Below are 16015 nucleotides of genomic sequence, written 5' to 3'. Positions count from 1 at the left end.
CCTATGTTAGAAGTTAGAGTGGGATGTTAGAGTGGCATTAATCTTCTGTATTTATTCATATGTCTGACCTATCGGAAGAAACCTGTGCTTCAGGAGAATTCATTTCGTTCTACAAATGAACAATTAAGTTCTAGTCACTCCCAGGCAAAGTTAAAATCTGTTTCATTCTCAAATATTTGTGTCTTGTTCATGAAAATTAGAATAAATAGTGATAAATTAACATAGATAGGTGATGTTTTAGTGATAGAACTGTGCCTCCGTTAAGCTTAAATTTACTTGCTGTACCCTGACTGTATTAAACATGATCTTAAAATTAAAAGTTTATTAAAATCCAAACTTCTAGGATGACAGCCACTGTGTCCAGAACTGAGTAGACAGAATTGTTTGCCATAGTCAAAGCGCAGGTCTACTGTTACAGAGGTGAACTTGGAACGATAACAGCAAGGTAAGTCTGTTCCCATGCATCCGCCACTTCTACAGCAAGCTTCCATACAAGAAATGTTGACTGTCTTATTGTTTGACCTTTGAAAATCTGGCAAGATTGTAGAGGTTGTCCATAAACCAGACCTTAATACTGATAGTTTACTAGGATCATGCACTTAAGCATCTGGTGATGGAATGGTGCTAGTTCTGCCTTTCTTCATAGCATAAAGGTATGAAATAATAACGCTGGATGTGTTAGCAGAAGTGTTCACCTAGGTCTAGAAGGATATTGGAGGGGGCACTGTTATTCTCACTCTGGGTGGAGGCAGATATAGCTACTTGCATTTTATACTCAGAACAAAGTTCTGGAAGTGGACAATTTGTTGGTACACTATCCTTATCTCTAGAAATGGGTGAGGCCAACTGGGACACATAATTCAAAGTAGTTTCTCCAGCTTGGGTTTCTCCCAGGGAATTCACATAATCTTTTTTTAGTGCCGTTTGTAACTTTTCAGGTGAAGTCAGTAATTCCAGGTGATTTGGTGGGACTTTAGGAGGTACTAGAACATGGTCACAACAACTAGAACCAGAAGCTGTCTGAGTATAGGTCAAATTCTCAAAACAGATGCAAGATCCAGGGTTGGAACAGTTCTCTGTTGGGAGGATATGAAGATAGGCAGGCTGAGGTTCAGTTTCTATGAGTGACTTTCTACTGCTTAAGCACTGTATCTTATTCCCTTCTGGCTTTTTTATGACTTCAATAGCATCTGGTATACAGTCCTTGACATTCATTATTGTTGGGTGAGGATTCTGGAATAGAAACAAATGTAATTATGATGTCTGAGGATGTATATATTGAGCATATAAAATACTTAAATGCACTCCGAATACTTTCTGTTCATATTGCATCATGGTCACAAGTTACCTGGAGGCGATGTGTAAACCAAATGCTTTCCCTTGATAGAACAACGAGAATTTGAAACTGCTTTTATCACCTTGTGGCTATGGAGAAATGGCTAAGGAAGGACAATTCTAGCTGTAGTCCTGGGGTAGACTTTCAGTGAACTAGAGTTTACCTTGTATTTTATTAATGAGAGGACACTGCTCTTGTAAGGATCAGGAATATCAGGAAAACATTTTTCTTTCATCCTAGAAAAACAATGGAAATTAGACTGACTTTTGCAGTGCTAACAGAAAAGTTAAAAACAGGAATTAAAATAAAAAGAGTGTTAATCTTAGCTATTCTTATACGTTTTTCAGTATTTTTATTTTAAATTATTGTTTTGTAAGAAAGAAAAATAGTGGAATTTCATATTCTAGGCTTCCTTTCTCTTTCCAGCACATTTTTCATATTTTTCAGTATGTTTTTTTAAATCATTTTGTTCCTTTCTGCATTTTTCTGACTCATTGATTAAAATATTCCTCACATACTTACCAATCACTTTTAAAGCAGCAGACAATCATCATGATTAGAACAATGAAAATCATGGGGATTAATATAGATATCAGCAAATGGGCTGTAGAAGAAAAAAGAAAGGGATTTTTTTTAATGAGCACTCTCTCAAAGACAAGATTGTGAGTAATTTTACTCTCTTTAATGCTGCAAATGTTTATGTGAGAGCAAGCATCAGGAAAAGTTCTGCCAGCCCAATCAACAAGCCAACCCACATACTAGGATTCCAGTGTGCCTCTTATGACTTACTGATCATTATTCCTAGTTCCTCATTCCTCCCTGTAGTCGGATTGTACTCTTTAACTTGTCAAATCCTCATGATAGCTGGAGGGGTCCTTCTTTGCCCTATAGATCTCAGCTTAAAAGTTTGGTTTTGCCAATGGCATGTTAGTAGTTGTAATATTACCAGCTATGTAAAATGACCTTCCACAGTTGGCTTCCTGATGGTGCTGCTGTGACCCATTCCGAGGAACATTTATCCCAATTACACTCCTCCTTAGCCTTTGCCTTATGAGAAATGATGTGGAACAAATTAAACTTGACTGAAATATATAGGTGTCTAGCCAAGTCCCACCTAAATCAGACAACTCAAAAGCAAAAATAAAAAATTACCCCAAAACTTTGTTCTTATATTCTTGAGGATTTCAGGGATTTCATTGATTATGATGGCCAATGTTACAATTTCATCAAATTATGGATTTGAAATGTATTTAAGAACAAATACATGGGCCTAACCATATTTTCAAAGAGCTTTGCTGAATAGACATTTTACTGGTTTGCAGTCATTTTCTCTTCTTAACCCTGGGAAATAAGTTCTAACAGGTATTCTACAGGATGCCTGTCTGCAAATGCAGAGTACTTTTGTACATGCCTATGATAGTTTAATTTATAAATTAAGCAATGCAAAAGATTAACAGTAATAAATAGAACAGTTTGACAATCAAAGACGAATGTGGTGTCTGATCTTAATATATTGTATAGGACAGCAGTTAGTGGAGCGATTGAAACCATGGAAATCAAGTGCATAGATAAAGGGAAACTTCTGAAACATCTTTGTACCACCAAGTGAAAATGTCAATGAATTTATGCAAATTGAATGTTTCTAGTAACCAAACTGAATGTAACATGTACCCAGATGAAGTAAAAGAATGTTACCAGCTTTTTTTCTTTTCAGTCCCTACCCAATCCAGATTTTTGCTCAAGATAACCAATATCTTGCCTTTCAACAACATAAATGGCATTTGCCTCTTTATACCCAGAATTACAAAGGAGTCAGTTTGGCTCTTTCACTCAGAATTGCATTTGTGATATTCATCCTTAAATATAATTCCACAGTAGAATATCATTCTTGCTGTATTTTATTGCACTCTGAAATATGCAAGCAGATTTGGCTGGGGTGAGTGAAGCTGGCAATAAGTTTCTTGAGAAGTAATAAGATCAGCAAGTGAATTAAAGTTACCCTATTACCTGCCCTAAACAAGCTTAAAAAACATGAAGGCTGGTCCCCCTTTGTGGGGACAGGAACCAAGACCCAACGCCAATAAGACTCATAACAGTTGCCAGGGTCAACAGGAGAAGGTGGGAGGAGAAACTTGGACAGAAACAAATGGCTGTAATAAGAACTGTAAGATCATCAAAGTTTCTAAGCTTTTCCCCTTGACAATACCCTAAGCAGTTTCCTCAACCCAAGCAGAACAGTTTGGAAAAAACCTATAAAAACAATGTTATGAAGGTAAAGGGTTACATACCCATCCTGGGGTCAACTTAATCTCTACTCTACTCTACATCCTACATCTCTACTCTACATCCTCAGTTCCCCTCTAAAGAAGTCTGCATTTTCTCTCACATATGTTTATTCTCATTCTCTGTGTCTCTTCTTTCCAACCTGTCCTTAGTTTCCTTAAGTAAGACTATATTACTTCATTGCTTGCTTGCGAGTTTTTTTTTCTTTAAGGGTAGATAATAGAAAGCAATGGGAACCCAGGCAGAGGTCATGATTAACTTTACTGCAAAGAGCAATTCCTCACTCCAATTTGAAGATACACTTTGCAGAGAACTCTGGTGGGACCAGTTCCTGTGCCAAGAAGATGAAGTGAATCTCAGGTACAGACTGTTGGCCATCCATTGGTGGGACCCTGGTATCCATGTTATTCAGATGCTTAAGACAAATTTGACAAGTTCTAATGTCCAGGAAGAACAGCAAAGCAAAGAACAGCAATGGCACTCCCTGTATCTCTTGCTCTTTCTTTCTCAGTCTCCCATTTGTAATCATTTGGGGAATCTCAGGAGATGTGCATCATTTGGGTGAACTATTCCAGTCACCTACAGCTCTGTGAGTACATCATATCAGTTGAAACTTTCTACTTGTTACTGGGTTGCTGTTGCCATTCTAGCATGTCTTTATTGGCATTTCTTTAGGGCAGGAGTGGGAAACATCCCTATATGACCTGTAAAATCCTGTGGTCTGGCTTTGGTACTTGACAGACACCTGTGTGTCTTGTCAGCTGCCCATAGTGCATCTGCTGTACTGTGTGAAATATGTTCTCTTTTTTTATTTAGGTTTTTGGACCACACCCGGCTGTGCCAAGTGTTACTCCCAGCTCTGTGCTCAGAAATTACTCCTGGCAGGCTTGAAGAGACTATATGGGATGCCAGGGATAGAACTTATGACAATCACATTCAAGGCAAATGCCCTACCCGTTGTGCTATCACTCCAATCCCTAAATGATGTTCTAAACATCGGAAGGTTCCTCATCCCTACTTTAGAGTTAAGTATATACCTGGCTTTTAAAGATTTTTGATTTTCCTCTGTCTCTGTCTCATCCGTGGTTTTGTTTCGTTTGTTGTTTTTTTTTGTTTTGTTTTTTGGTATTTTTGTTGTTGTTGTTGTTGTTGTTTTCGGCCATACCCGGTGACGCTCATACTCCTGGCTATGTGCTCAGATATTGCTCCTGGCTTGGGGACACCGGGGGATCGAACCTTGGTCCATTCTTGGCTAATACGGGCAAGACAGATGCCTTACCACTTGTGCTACCACTCTGACCCTGCCTCATCTGTTTTCATTCTCCCAGAGATTGAAATTCAGAGAAAAATCTAGAACCTGCCAATATATAAAGAGAAGGAGCTATTTTATTTATTTATTGATTTGATTTGATTTGATTTTGGGCCACACCTGGTGACGTTCAGGGGTTACTCCTGGCTATATACTCAGAAATTGCTCCTGGCTTGGAAGACCATATGGGACACCGGGGATCGAACCCAGGTTCGTCCTGGATCAGCCACATTCAAGACAAACACCCTACCACTGTACCATCACTCCAGCCCCAATAAGAAGCTGTTTTAAATAGAATTAATATTTATGGACGACTTGAAGCTTCACTTCTACAGCAATTGCATTTTTATTGTTTCATAATCTTAACTTTTTTGGCAAATGCTTTTATTACTTGTTCCTATTACTATTTCACAAGTTCTGAGGTATAGTAAATTAGATACTGATCACTGAATATCTTTACATTTTTAGAGGAGTAAGATATTGTAATCATCACCAGACAAAATCTTTATGGTAATTTTAATAGATTTATATAATCATAGCCAAGATAATAAGGTTGAACATGAATAAAGGAACCAGTGGCCAGAGAGATGCTATAGAACCTAAAGCACTTGCCTCAAGCACATGATCAATCCGTTTGATCTTGGCACCACCAGAGTGATCCCTGAGTGCCACAGGAGTGGCCCCACAACACAAAAACAACAACAAAAAATGTAGCCTAGTAAATGTACTTGAGGTAAAGGTAAATTACATGTGCATGCAGTGTAGTTTTTGACTTGACTTGTCTTCATCAGTTAAGTAAATGCCAAAGCTGGAAGAAAAGTAGCTTGAAATTAAAATTATCTCCCTAATGGCAAGAGAGCTTAAGTCACATGGTTGGTTGACAGAAATTTTAATTGGATTCTAAGTTCTGTGTTGGCTTGAGGAACTCTTCAGAATTCCTTGCCATTATGAACTGTCTATACTATCTTCATGAAAAATCTTTTTAAAAAAAAAAAGTTTCTTTTTATCTCCCTCTGTGGGGTCAGAGTTTACCATGACAATCTCAATTTACCACTAAACAATTCCCTGTCCTTTTCTTCTTTCCTAGTCTTCCTCCATCACTAAGCCAAACACAAATCACCTCTTCCCTCCCCCCATTCCCCTCCCCGGTACACTTCTGATCCAGCCCCTACATCTGACTCTCAGTAAGGATCCCCTCCCAAAAGAGCACTTATACAGTCTCTCCCCCGTCCTCTTCCTCACAGAAGATTGGTGCTGCTGAGAACAGTTAGGTTACTTTTCTCAAAGTCAACACTGAGATATACTATCAATAATTTTCAAAATACTCTGGTCCTGTGATTTGAGAATTATCTCATGAGCTGCTGAGTCGAGACAGGAGGAAGTTTCCAGGACCTGTCAGGAAAACTCTTTGCTTATCTCTTTCAGGTAACTTTTTTGGTGTGTGAAACAGTTTGCTGTAGAGTCAGAATCAGGTAGAGAAGAAAAGTTTAGGGGAGGGTGGGGAGAGGAAAAGGGATGGATAGGGAGAATCAGGAATGCCATGGGGAAAAAACTTACAGTTTTCCTTTGGGATTTCGACCTCTTTGAAGGAAGGGATGCTTTCGCCGACACTGTTGTATGAAGTGACGGTGTATTCATAGTAGCCTGGCTGAAGGTTTTCCAGTGTAAATATCTTTTTTTGTGGATTGTCAATTTTGTACTTGCAACATGCTGAATCACCTGTGGTTAAAAAATGTATATATATATTCTATATTGAGCTAAAAAGATATGTTAGAAAATAAAAAGGAGTACAACAGGGGTTTTATAAGAGAGTTTGGGTATCAACTATGTTGATTTGGCATAGGACACATTTGTAAACAACCAGAAGGAATCATAATTCTATTACTTTCATCCAGTTTTCAGGATAAGGCAAGAAAAGGAAAAAGAAACAATAAGGAATATTGATGACAAATCTGAGATAGTTTGTGAGAAACTTTAAAATCTATTCTAGTGATCTTTAAAAAAGCCAAAGCAAAAATTAAAGGGGGTTAGCAACGAAGTTTCATAAATGAAAGATGTTTTTAAATTATTTTTTTAAGCGAGGTGACATTTGTTAACAGAGATGTGAACACTGCTAAAGTTCAGGCTATCAGATTACCATACCATGCCAAGAGTCAAAGTGCTGAGATCCCTGTCACAGTTTATCAACACTTTCAGACAATCTCCCCTGCTTCTACGTAACCTCAATCCTAGGGGTCATGGGAAGGATTGGTTCTGATCACTCTTTCCTTGCTCTATTTCTTTATTTGCCATTTATGAGTTTGTCTGGTATTTGGTCTTATCTTCAAACTTATTTTGTATAAACTGATCTCCACGCACCACTTCCATTCATGTTTGTAGCAAAATGTCAACATTTCAACTTGTCAAAATCTGTGGGACACAGCAAAAGCAGTAATTAGAAGGAAACTCAGCAATACAGGCCTATATCAAGAAAGAGGAAAAATGACAAAAATTAGCAGTTTAAAGGGACATCTTAAGGAGCTGGAACAGCAGCATAGAAACCCAACCACAACAAGAAGACAAGAAATAATAAAAACCAGAGCAGAAATAAACAATATAGAAACTAAGAAAATAATACAGAAAATCAATGAGACCAGGAGTTGGTTTTTTTGAAAGAATAAACAAGATAGACAAACCACTGGCAAGACTCACCAAAAAAAAAAAAAAAGAAGAAGAAAAAAAAAAAAAGGAGGGAAAACCGCCAAATAAGTAGGATCACAAATGAAAGGGGAAAGATTACAACAGAAATCCAAGAAATTCAACACATCATGAGGACTTCTTATGAACAACTATACTCAGTTAGGCTAGAGAATCCAGAAGAAATCAACAGATTCTTGGAAAAATACCATCTTCCAAGACTGGAAAAGGAGGATGTAGAAAACCTAAACAGGCCAATCAGTTTGGAGGAAATTGAAGCAGTAACTAAGAAACTCCCCAAGAACAAAAGTCCAGGTACAGATGGTTTTACAGGTGAATTTGATCAAATATTCCGAAAAGAATTACTACCACTGATCCCTAGACTCTCCCAAACCATTGAAAAGACAGGAATCCTTCCCAATTCCTTTTTTTTTTTTTTTCATTTCAGTATTTTTTAATTCAAGAAAAAAAAAGTAAACCGAGACATGGTCATGAGTTCAGGATTATATATATTACAATTTGCCTTGTTATAATACATTTGTGGCTTTATGATAAAAATAACTCAGGGACATATGAAATCCAAGCTAATTTGCGCAACTGTCACAAGAGAAAAAAAAGCATTAATGCATTTCTGAAATAAGTATTTCATTTAATTTCAGAACCAAAAATAGCATTAGACCTTGGTCTTGTTTAAAAAAAAAAGTTTAGTTAAACACTAAGCTATCTAAATAACCTTCTTGAAAGGCTTAAACATAATTGATATAAAATGCTTTCCCTCTAATCTCAATCCTACATGAATAAAAGAGGTGTGTGTGGGGGGGAAAGGTAGACAATTTCTTTAGCAGCATATATGGCTAAATTCATCAACCACCTAGAAGTACAATGTCCATTATCAAGTCCATAAAAAAAAAAAAGCCGAGCAAGTATCAAAAGTTGCCCACTTCATAAGCCAAAAGAAGTAATTTTAGGGTTACAGTAAGTAAAATGTTTTGGAAATACTTCAAAACTTTAAACATTAAACTAGAGAAATCATCTTTTCATTGTAAGAAAGGCATAAAAGAAAGTAAAATATAAAGTAAAATTATTTCAATTTTCTGAACAAAAAAAATGAGAAAAAAAAGGTTGATTAGCTAAGCTTTGTGCTCTAACCAAACTAATTACAGTGATTTTTTAAAAATGGCAACAGCCCATCTGACTGGGTAGCTTGACAGTTCTGAATACTTTTGCAATGATTTTTTTTAAACGCAAAAACAATAAAATGATCTGATCATGCAATGTTCCTCTTATGCATTCTGCATCTCTTTGCCAATCTTGTAGCTAAGAATCTTGTTCCAATCAATCTTGGTGCATGTTACTGGCAACTGTCGACGTAAGGCTTTGAATGTAGTGTCCAATATGGTCTGGTAATTCTCACTGATGGCAGTCTGATATTCATTTTCTGCAGCTTCTACAATCTTTATAAATTCTTTCGCTGTTTGCACTTCATTAGGCACTGTTAGAGAATCTTGTATATCTTTATGACTCACTAGTTGAACATTACCATCTTCATAATAATGAACCTGAATTTTCAAGATGCCAACCACTTGAGTGGTTGAAGGAGTGATTGTAAACTTCCACTCTGACCTCCAGCGACCAATTCCTTTTATGAGCTAATATCACTCTCATTCCCAAAGATGGCAAAGACACCGCCAAGAAAGAAAACTACAGACCAATCTCACTAATGAACATAGATGCAAAAATACTCAACAAAATCTTAGCAAACTGAATACAGCACTACATCAAAAAGATTATACAACATGGCCAAGTGGGTTTCATCTCAGGGATGCAAGGATGGTTCAACATATGCAAATCAATCAACATCATACACCACATCAACAATAAAAAAGACAAACCACATTATATCAATCGATGCAGAGAAGGCATTTGACAAAATCCAACACCCATTCATGCTGAAAACACTAAGCTAAATAGGACTGGAAGGAACCTTCCTCAAGATAGTTACAGCTATCTATGAAGAGCCCACAGCCAACATTAACCTTAATGGCGAAAAACTAAAAGCATTTCCACTAAGGTCAGGAACTAGGCAAGGTTGTCCACTCTCTCCACTCTTATTCAATATAATCTTAGAAGTCCTTGCAATAGCAATCAGACAATAGAAGGAAATCAAAGGAATCCAAATAGGGAAAGAGGAACTCAAACTATCTCTTTTTGCAGATGATATGATGATATACATCAAAAACCCTAAAGAGTATACAGTAAAACTACTAGAAACAATTAACCAATACAGCAAAGTGGCCGGTTACAAAGTCAATACACAAAAGACAGTAGCGTTCCTCTATACAAATACTGTATTTTTTCGAGTATAACGCACAAAATTCTCTACCAAAAAAAAGAAATCAAAGTTTGGGTGCGCGTTATAAACGAGGGCTGGGGTGGGGTGGCAGTGGCAGACGGTCCAATGAGGGCGCAGGCGAGCTGTGAGTTCACACTGCGCCTTTTCCGGGCTGCTGCCGCACACTGTAAGCGAGGGCGAAGGAAAAAAAAAAAATCAAGAAACCTGGCCTATCTCTAGTGACATCCTGGGTTCAAACATCATGGGAAGACATACCAAAAGAAATGATCATCAAGAGTTTTTTGAAGACAGGCAACAGCAATCAAATGGACGGCACAGAAGACTGTGGAATTCAGACTCAGAAGAAAGCGAAGGAACTGGAGAAACTGATGTTCCTGCTAACTGGGACACTGATGAAAAATTAACTCGAGAAGAATGGGAACAACTCTGTAGTGTATCTGAAGATGAATCTGACTTATAAGCATGTAAATAAATATTGTTACCGGTAATCTTATTTCGGTACTGTGTTTATACCAGTTTATGTTGTCAATAAATGATTTTTATCATGGCTGCACATGTTCAACAATGTTTTTTATTTTTTTTTTGTCAATTACAATGCTTGGTGTGAAACAAAATTTTATACCTATTTTTAATCAAAAATTAGGGGTGCACATTATACATGGGTTACGTTATACTCAAATAAATATGGTAATAAAATAGAGGAGAAAGAGATTAAGGAGACAATCCCATTTAAAATAGTATCAAAAAAATCAAGTACCTAGGAATCAACCTTACAAGGGAAGTGAAGGACCTATACCATGAAAACTTCAAAATACTTCAGAAAGAAAATGAAGAAGATCTAAGGAAATAGAAGAACATCCCATGCTCATGGGTAGGTAGAATCAATATAGTCAAAATGACTATCTTACCTAAACTACTTCTTTTTTTTTTTTTTTTTAATTTTGGGCCACACCTGGTGGTGCTCAGGGGTTACTCCTGGCTGTCTGCTCAGAAATAGCTCCTGGCAGGCAAGGTGGACCATATGGGATACTGGGATTCGAACCAACCACCTTTGGTCCTGGATCAGCTGCTTGCAAGGCAAATGCTGCTGTGCTGTCTCTTTGGGCCCTTACCTTAACTTCTATATAGATTTAATGCAATCCCTATCCAAATTCAGACATCATTTTTAAAGACTTAGAACAATCAATCATAAAATTCATCTGGAACCACAAAAGACCCAGGATAGCCATATACATACTGAAAAACAAGAAGCTGGGTGGCACCTCTTTACCTAACCTGAAGCTATACTATAAAGCCATACTACAAAACAGCATAGTACTGGAATAAAGACAGAGCCTCAGACCAGTGAGTTAGAACAGAATTTCCAGAGATAAACCCCCAAATATACAGTCAACTAATATTTGACAAAAGAGCCAAGAACTTGAAATGGAACGAAGAAAGTCTCTTCAGCAAATGGTGTTGGTACAACTGGAAAACCACCTGTAAGAAGTTGAAAATTGATCTGTACCTTATACAAAAGCCAACTCAAAATGGATTAAAGACCTTGAAATCGGACCCAAATCTATAAAGTTTATTGAGGAAAAAATAGGCAGAACACTCAAAGACCTTTATATCAAAAAAATCTTTGAGGATAGAACGCCAATGGCAAGAACTTTAGCATCAAACCCAAACAAAATGGGACTATATCAAACTAAAAAGTTTTTGCATGGCGAAAGAAACCCTACTTAATACTAGAAGACAGTTAATGGAATGGGAAAAAATTTTTGCACTCAACATGTCAGATAAAGGGCTGATATCTAGAATATACAAAGCACTCAGAAAGCTGAGTCCCTCAAAATCTAATAAAGCCAGGATTTCTTTAGCTATTTGGCAGGTATTTTGTTTTATTTTATTTTATTTTATTTTATTTTTGCCATACACACATTTTAGTAGTTCTTGTTCTATGATTTTGACAAATGCCACTGGAATTTTGATAGAGACTGCATTAGATTGACTCTCTGTAATGCTTCAGGATGGGTGGTCATTTGAAAAGATTTTTATTATTTATAGTGGCCTTTCCTAACAGAGCTTGTCCTATGCTACTCAGGCTGGTGGTTCTGGGACTACCAAGGCTACACCCCCAAGCGGATGCTGCATGGGGGAAGTGTGTGTTGCCAGGACTCAAACCCAGAATCCTACATATGGTAAGCATGTGCTCTACACATAAGCCATCTCCCCAGCTGAGAATGATAACTTTAACAACATTAATTTTCCCAGTACAATGAACTTGGAATACTTTCCATTTGTCTTTTATGTTGTTCAGCAATAATGTACAGTTTTGTAATGGATAAGCCTTTATCTCATTTGTTAAGTTGATTGCTACGTACTTGATTTTCTTGGGGGACAGTTATAAATAGGACTATTTTCTTAGTTTCTTAGTCTTCTAGTTAATTATGTGCACATAGAAATGCTACTTGTTTTGTATATATTTTTTGTTTTTGTTTTTAATTTTAGTCTGGCATGCCTTTTTGAGGCATGATATCGAGAGTGCTTCTAAAACTATCAAGCCACATTCTTTTTTTCTTTTTTTGGTTTTTGGGCCACACCCAGCGGTGCTCAGGGGTTACTCCTGGCTGTCTGCTCAGAAATAGCTCCTGGCAGGCACGGGGGACCATATGGGACACTGGGATTCGAACCAACCACCTTTGGTCCTGGATCAGCTGCTTGCAAGACAAATGCCGCTGTGCTATCTCTCCGGGCCCTCAAGCCACATTCTTGCAACAGTTAGTTGAAATACTTTCTTCCACCTTCTTGCCCTCAATTAATTTGTTTCAAGGCCCTGAGCTGGAGAAAGAGTACAGCAGGTAGGATGCTTGCCTTGCCCATAGCCATCCCTAGCACCACAAAGGGTAAAATGGAAACTGTCAAGACTGATCCCTGAATGCAAAGGCCAAGAGTAACTCCTGAGAACCATTGAGTGTGATCTGCTCCCTACTTCTACCCCCTTCCAAACCAAACTAAACTCTGATCATTTAAGCATGTAAAAAGACTCAGAGATGGAAACCTTTTTGATTTTCAAATGAGATCTGGAACAAGCAAATAAAAAAAATATTACCTTTACAAACCACCTTTTTAAATTCTCTGGGGCAGTTCTCCTTGGATTTCAGATAGACATTGTACCCTTGGATGAAGCCCTTCTGGGAAGCATCATCATGAGAATATTTTGACCAGTTCAGAGTGAAGTAGTGGTGTGTCAATTCAGTCACGAGCACTTGAGGTTCGGTTGTGGGAGCTGGAAAAGGAAGTTGGATAAGACAAGAGCCTCAAGTTGGAACTATCTCAGAATATTAAGGAGAACCACCAGCCAACTTCGAGAGCTGTGGGAAAGCAAGGCATTTTCTCTTTTCCTCAAGGAGTCTCCGGACCTTGCACATACTTCCTTAGATCTAATTCTGTTCATGAATTCTAAACAGTGTTTGAGAGATGATCCCAATTAAAAATAGAAGGGCTGAAGTGGGGAAAATGGGGAGCAGAAGGAAGTATTTAAGGTAAATGAATGAGTTTCCAGGTTTGATGATACAAACTTATCCAAGTACCCAAGGAAAATCCAGAGGTGTTTATCTCAAGGGTTTTCCTGAGCCTATTTGTCCATATACTCTGACCCTTCCCCCCATCTCTGCTTACCACCACACACTCAACAATACACACACCCTGCCTGTTTGGGCAGCTCCCACTCAGTGAAGACCCCCCCACTCCCACCCTCTGATTAGTACAAAGGCCCAGCTACCCATTTAAAGTGAGTGTGAGACTGGAAGCCAAAGAAGGTGAATTAATCACCACACATGAGATTTAAAATTCCTTGATATGGCTAGTGAAGTTCTGGTGATATCCCTGGGAGCTAGGATCATAGTATGTATGAAATATCTTAAGAACCATAAAGGAAAATAAAAAATATTAAAAAAAGTTATAATATGGGGCCAGAGCGGTGCCAGGAGCAGTAAGGTGTCTGCCTTGCTGGTGCTAGCCTAGGGCAGACCGTGGTTCTATCCCCCGCATTTCATATGGTCCCCAAGCCAGGAGCGGTTTCTGAGTGCATAGCCAGGAGTAACCCATGAGTGTCATGGGGCATGGCCCCCAAAAGACAAAAAAGCGAAAAAAAAAAAAAAAAGAAAAGAAAAGAAGTTATAATGTGTTGGCTAGAGTTAACTACCATTAGGATTTATTTAAAAACCAGTATCAAGGTATACACTTAAATAGATAAGAAACAAAGTGTTGGTGGTGTAGAGTAAAAAGAATCCTCCTTCACTGTTGGTGAGGATGTAGACTTGTCTGTTGCAATAGTAAATAATAAGGATGCTTCTCAAAATATTAAAATTTGATCTAGTGTATGATCTAGCAATCCATTCCTGCAAAGAACACAAAACGAAATGAAGAAATATGTGTAGACCTATGTTCGTTGAGGTGCACTATACAATAGCTAAGATCTGGAAATATCCCGTGTCCAATCAGAGAAGAGTAGATAAAAATCATCCACACATACATACAACAGGTTCTTAGTCATTGATAGAAAAAAGATGAAGTCTTGCCTTTTGTTACAACACAGATGAAACTGGAAAGGGTCATGCTAGGAGAAGTTAGAAGGAGAAAAGCAAATATGGGTTGATTTCACACATATGTGGAATATAAAGAAAAAAACAGGAAGTAAATACACCAAATGAAAGAAGCCCTTAGGCTTTAATTATAGAACTGAGATTACCAAAGGAGAGGAAGCTGTTGAAAAGGAACACGGTGCTCTAGAATCTGGTAGAATACTGGCCCTTGGTGCTTAGTGTATGTGCTGACATTGCACTCCTAAAATATTGGTCTTGGAATCTAAAATTGCTGCAATAAAATAAAAGCACCACGGAAAAAAGTACTTAGCTAAAATGAGATTTAGATAGAGTGCAAGAGAGGATCAAAGAAAAGGGTGAGATTGAGAGAAAAAAAAATTATAGGGAAGGGAATAGGGAAGAGACTGGAAGATACCTGAAGGGAGAATTTATATATTGTTGAAAAACATTGTAATCAGCCTAAATGTCCAATGATCTGACATGCAAACAACAAGGAACTTTGAAATAATAAAAATGATGTACTTAAAGGATACTTAGTGGCATAAGTAAAACAGTGCCAATTGATCCATTAACTAAGAGCATATCTGGTTTTATTTAAATGTAGAGTATACAGAAAATGAAATACATAAAATGTGCAATCTGGATATTTGTTTGAGGTGGTAAAACAGCAATGATTTTTGTCTTCTCAGGCAAGGATTTATTGTCTTTAATGAAAATTCTTTATGTTTGTATATAATTTAAGGGCTGGCTCTTTCCTTGCATACAGCTGACCCAGACCCATCTGCAGACCCTAAATAGCCAGGTATGGATTAAAAACAGAAACAAGACTTTTTTTAAATTTTTATTTATTTATTTTTTTTGGGTCACACCGGTGATGCTCAGGGGTTACTCCTGGCTATGTATTCAGAAATCCTGCCTTGGGGGACCACATGGGATGCCGGGGATTGAACCAAGGTCTGTCCTGGGTCAGCTGCATGCAAGGCAAATGCCCTACTGCTGCGCTATCACTCCGACCCCAGAAACAAAACTATTTTAACTCAATCTTTCAAACACCAGAATCAATGGGACACTGAAAATTAAAAAATTAAAATAATCTTCAGATTCTTCTGAACCAACTCTGCCTACAGACACATGAAATATTTCAGACTTACCCAATTCCTCACTGTAGCCTATTTTTTTCGCTAATAAATACGCAAAATTTTGGGTAGAAATTCCATAAATTCTGAAGTTATATCGGATCCCACTTTTCAAAACATCTGGAGAAGAAGTCAAAGATATTTTTAAATAATAGTGAAATTGTCTTTATTTGTGAACATGAAAAAAACAGAAGAAACTGGGTTCCCCTTCATAAATCTGCAAGAGTTTATGTCCTGTATCTCCACTTTCTTCCCTCTGGACTCCAACACGCACCCACTTCTCTGTCCAGGAAACACAAATCACTCTGCTGCCTCTTTCCCCACTTGAATTTC

At 37.7% G+C, this 16015-nt stretch overlaps 1 protein-coding gene across 1 annotated transcript in view; it reads right to left on the bottom strand.

The window, feature by feature from the left end:
* Nucleotides 1–604: 604 nt before the first annotated feature.
* The window catches only part of OSMR (oncostatin M receptor), a 66239-nt gene continuing 50828 nt past the window's right edge, over nt 605–16015 (bottom strand). The window contains exons 14-21 of the mRNA XM_049769047.1: nt 15698–15802; nt 13052–13228; nt 10057–10121; nt 8911–9163; nt 6486–6647; nt 1859–1940; nt 1500–1572; nt 605–1233 (exon numbers count right to left, since the gene is read on the bottom strand). Coding sequence (XP_049625004.1) covers nt 679–1233; nt 1500–1572; nt 1859–1940; nt 6486–6647; nt 8911–9163; nt 10057–10121; nt 13052–13228; nt 15698–15802 — 1472 coding nt within the window. The 3' untranslated portion in view covers nt 605–678. The remainder of the gene's footprint in view (nt 1234–1499; nt 1573–1858; nt 1941–6485; nt 6648–8910; nt 9164–10056; nt 10122–13051; nt 13229–15697; nt 15803–16015) is intronic.

The sequence above is a fragment of the Suncus etruscus genome, chromosome 2, assembly GCF_024139225.1.
Source record: "Suncus etruscus isolate mSunEtr1 chromosome 2, mSunEtr1.pri.cur, whole genome shotgun sequence".
NCBI lineage: Eukaryota > Metazoa > Chordata > Mammalia > Eulipotyphla > Soricidae > Suncus > Suncus etruscus.
This window is presented reverse-complemented; position numbering and strand designations above follow the sequence as displayed.